The sequence below is a fragment of the Rhopalosiphum maidis genome, chromosome 3 (genome assembly GCF_003676215.2).
Source record: "Rhopalosiphum maidis isolate BTI-1 chromosome 3, ASM367621v3, whole genome shotgun sequence".
Lineage (NCBI taxonomy): Eukaryota > Metazoa > Arthropoda > Insecta > Hemiptera > Aphididae > Rhopalosiphum > Rhopalosiphum maidis.
Window position 1 is genome coordinate 47646330 of NC_040879.1, and position 5092 is coordinate 47651421.

Consider the following 5092-nt stretch of genomic DNA (forward strand, 5'->3'; position numbering starts at 1 on the left):
CATCATTTGGTCATTTCGTTTAACCAACATACTACGGGTTGGCTTGATCAATAATAAATAATAAAACAATATAGATAGTACCTATTGGGTTTCCATCAAAATAAGGATTTACTAGGAAAAACATCAAGTCTTTTAGAAAACAGTACAAAATGTGTACTTTACTGCTTTGATTTGTAATAATTATTAATGTATACTAATCGATATTTTGTTAGACGCGATGACAAAACGTCTTACTATAAAACGAGCCTTGACAATTTAGTCGAATAGAGTGCCGAGTGGGCCGTGCTTATGCAACAGGAGATTGGAATATGGATCGTTATAAAATATTTCTGTTGCCAAGCAACACCCCACACTTTATCGGACTGTTCTTCTGAAAGCATTCCTTAGATGATACATGTTATTACTAACGGTATGCAAGGGGCATGCGCAACTCGCCCGCACATTTAATTTGTACACTTCACGGGTCTCAGCTTTTAGAATGAGTCGCGCTATTTACGCACGCGTCAGGGTACTTTATCGTGACGTATTTGCGCTTAAAAACTGTGCACATTCGTCAACTCGTCAGTCGTGCATGCGCAGATTATACAACTCAACAAGAGATTCGTGGGATAAGCGCTTCAGACTTTCGCGTCTATCCATAGTTTATGGTCCAGTAGTGTTTACGTATGTAGGTAGTTTCTGATTTCACCTATATTCCCGTTTTGATCTGTCTCGTATTCTGTGTAGTCAAATAGTACCTATCTAAATTGTGCAATCGCGCTTCAATTGAAAGCTAGACGATAACCTACTCTTCGTTTTAAAATAAACGCAAACTTTGACAAACAATGTTAATCCAATGTTCGCTCATCATCCAAAATCTGGTCCCACAAGCAGAAAAAAACAACTCACAGTCACTCAGGTCGTATTTGTTGACCAAAAAAGTAAACGGCAAATACTATGTGCGCGTGTCGAACTCGACGTACCCAAACGGAATCCACTACGACATTGCCATGTTGGAACACATATACTACAAGTTCATAAAAGAAAGGAAAATGGGATTAGAGTTCAAAGAGCCCAGACAAATGTTATTGATAATAGCCGACGACAAGGAAATGCTTCATTCATTCTACCATCAACTTATTGACATTATTAACGGGAAAAATGTAATCATCGGTACACGTCACTTGCTGAACATGGCGAATAGTAACAACTATAACAATAATATAGGTTGTAATACAAAACCTGTTGACTTTGTAGATATTGATCGCTTTAACAACAGTCTATTAAACATGAAACATTTGGGAAAACTTGTTTTGGAAAACTGTGATTTACCAACAATTCCTGTACAAATTGGCAATTTACCCATTAAATATCTTAGCATATCGGGTAGTAAACTACCTACTTCACAATTTAATCAAGATACCTTCTGGAATTGGATGTCTATGGATACAATTTGTGGTACATTATCAACCTTAAAAATGGATTCAATTGGTTTGAAATCTTTACCGTTTGAAATATTGTTTCTGAAAAATCTACAGACATTATCTGCAGCCAAAAATATGCTGGTAATTAAGTGAATTGATTTATACCTATGTAGTATTACTAAAAAGCTTTTTTATTTTTTTATTATCAAATTTATCTTCAGTTTATTCTTTAATGCACTGATAAACAATTTATTTAAGCAGTTGGATGGTGTGTATGTAACAAAGTTTAAGTAAAAAAAAACCACTGATTACAAAAAACTAAAAATATTTGGGAAAAACTATTTGACATATTAGGTATCTAAGTATCTTATACATGAATTATTCTCTTTCATATATGATTTTAAGTTATTATTTTCAAACTTAGTTAATAAGTATTATTTTATATATTTGTTTTCCTTTTTGTTCAGCCCTATATAAATAAATAAATAAGAAAAACTTAGCTTGGAACACTATATTGTTAGAATGTATATCTAGTTCCAATTAAAAAAATCTAACATTATAAGTTAGTTTTTCTTATTTACTTATATTATATTTTATATTTAATTTTTTTTTAAAGTAATTTACTTGCCGTTATTGTTACTTGATGTAACCTTATTTCTATCGAATTATCATAAACTTTAATTAAATCAATATTTTCTTCTAATACTACAATATAATTCTAGAATGCAAAAAGGCAAACATATAATTTATTGAATTTTATATTTTTATCATTTTAGTTCATACAAAATAATAATAATATGGTGTATATTAAATAATATTATTTGTGTACCAACTATAACATATTATTTAATTCATATATAACAATATGACATTATGATTTAGTTTTTTTAAAGTAATACACTTACATTACCATTGAGGTCCAACTATGGACCATGATGTCCTTATTTCAATTGGAATAAAACCAATATTATCATTCTATAACACACATAATTAGTTAGTTTTATAATTCTATAATAATTTAAATATATATTTGTAAGTATATACTTAAAACATCATTAGGTATTTAATAAATTATTAAGATCTGATAACAATATCCATTGATTTTTATTGTTTTGCATTCATTTTGGTATCACATTATTATATTTTACTATAAATTGTCATTAAAACCCTTCTACAACACAAACACTATACGAAAATGTCAATTTTAATAATAAGATTTGGTATCATACATTTAATATGAAATAATCATTTGGTAAATATATATTATGTAATATTATTTTTAGTTGTTTAAGTACTAGGTAAATAATACATTTTCATATAAAAACATCTGATTTGATTGAATTAGTTTCAAAATAAATAATTTTTTAAATTTTATAACTATTTTTACTTGATTAGAGATAAAAATATTGAAATCAATCAATACATATTTTATATTATTTAATACAATAGGCTGATAATTAGTAGGGACTTATTTTATAGTGAAAACAATAGTGTTTGTCAATATAAAAATAAAATTATGTATAATTAATGATGAAACTTACTAATATTTTATATTCAAATTATTCATCTTATGTAGATAATTACTTTTTCTATAATAATTTTTTAAAATAAAATTTATAAGTAAAAACAACAAACTTTCAATATACATTTTTCCTCTTAATAAAATTATCCTATAACAAATGTTAATTTAATTATTATGTTTAATTTAATATTTTTATTAAATTCATAATAGTATAATCTTGGCTTTATGTAACTTCTATAAAATATAAAGACTCTCACCTTCTTTTTATATTTTATAGAATTACATTCAAATTGTTAACAATGTTTGATACCATTACATTCCATTGGAAATTATATTATGATCTTGATTTAACTGTTAAACATGATTTCATTTGATTAAAAAATAATAATATTAATATTTTTTTTTCTTTCTCAATATATTTCTTTATTATTTTCTAATTTTTCCAACATGTTTTACAATAAGATATGAACCTAGCAATTAAATATTAATTTCACACTAAAAAATTTAAGGCTCTAAAATCTACAAGAATCTACAAAAAATATCTCAATTTTTACTTATTCCCTCTTACAAGCACATTTATCATATATTTAACGAGTTTTTAACATATTTTGTTTTCTTGATAATTGTAGTTTTTTGTGTACCTAATTTATACATAATAAGGTACTATTTAAAAATTATTATTCATTTTGAGAATATTAAAGTCAAATAATTATTATAAATTGTTTTAATCCAATAATTTGAATACCTATTTAATTTGATTAAAAATTTATTTTTTTCAGACATATTTACCTCACTTCATCGCTGAAATGAAGAAACTTGATTGCTTATTTTTTGGTGACAATTTGTTATCATATTATCCTGATAGTATATGTTGTAAAATCTTTCAAAAAGTTGATATATCAAATAACCCATTTCAATTACCTGAATATCATGTTTTTGAGCATTTGGTTAAATATGTGGATGTATTTACAAGTCTAAAGAGACCTGATGATGATTTGATTGTAAAACCATTAAGTCATTTGTCATTTTACTCTTTGATTAATAATTGTGTACCATTTAAAAGACAAGATATACCTCGTACATTATGGCTATATTTTGATGTAGTTGGTCGTTGTATGTTGTGTAAAAGATTATTACTTCCAGATTACTGTGAGATAAGACATAGGTTTGGCTTGCCTACAGCAATAAGTTTAACTAAAGATCAAAGAACTACCAGAATATCACGACAATATTTATTATGTCGTATTTCGGATAAGTTTTGTGTGAAACGTTAATATTTAAATGTTTTAGTCTATTTATGTAGATGTAAAGACTATAGGTCTTAATAAAATATATATGATTGAAAATTTAAAATTATAACAAGAGACTGGAATTATAGGCATTAAAAATGTAGTAAATATGATGCAAATATACAAAGAAAGTAGGTCAATATATATGCATCAATATGCAAAAATAATTGTTAAAAAATGTGTTTAAATATGTATTATAAATTTACAATATTAAAAAAAAAAATTTTTGTCTTAATCATGTTTTTATTAAAATTACTAAAAACCAAATAAAATTAAATATTGTATCTTTCAACATCAAAAAATGTTAGTCAATAAAATAGGTAAAAATATGAAAATACTTCAATATCAAAAAAAATTCATTATTTTATTTTTTTGAAAATATTGAAATACATTAAATAATACAAATTTTAAATAAAAAACAACAAAATAATTAAATCAATCCCACCAAAATAATCTGATAATGGTTGAAATTTGCAATAAGACAACAAACAAATACTAATTTATATACAACTTTGAGAAATTAATTTTTAGTAATTTTGCTTTTTGAATAATAGTTAATCAATAATTGACAATATAAATTTTTTTTGTGAGTAGGTAATAATAAAAAATTTCAATTTCCAGTATTAAGAAATGAAATATATTGATTATTTACCAAAATTGTACAAAATATACAATATACACTTATGACAAAATATGCAAAATTTAATTTGTTCATGGAATCAATGCATAAATTCAGTATAAATATGCAAATGCTTATAATCCCAGTCTTTAATTATAACAAAAGGTCATATTTATATTCTCTTAAAATCCTTTAAATATGATATATAATTCTTTAAACTGTAATTAAAAATAGGCAGTATATTATCTCAATATTCTTT

At 25.0% G+C, this 5092-nt stretch overlaps 1 protein-coding gene across 1 annotated transcript; it reads left to right on the plus strand.

Annotated features, from left to right (window-relative positions):
* Window positions 1-712: 712 nt before the first annotated feature.
* On the plus strand, window positions 713-4199 carry LOC113555647. The gene is made up of 2 exons (XM_026960120.1): window positions 713-1544; window positions 3705-4199. The coding sequence occupies exons 1-2, from the start codon at window positions 825-827 to the stop codon at window positions 4197-4199; spliced, it is 1215 nt and encodes a 404-aa protein (XP_026815921.1). The 5' UTR covers window positions 713-824.
* Window positions 4200-5092: the final 893 nt, after the last annotated feature.

Bases quoted from the DNA above. Each gene is read 5' to 3' on its own strand.
- LOC113555647 (XM_026960120.1), top strand. From the start codon at position 825: ATGTTAATCCAATGTTCGCTCATCATCCAAAATCTGGTCCCACAAGCA. The intron at 1,545-3,704 runs GTAATTAAGTGA...TATTTTTTTCAG, and splicing joins CTGCAGCCAAAAATATGCTG to ACATATTTACCTCACTTCAT.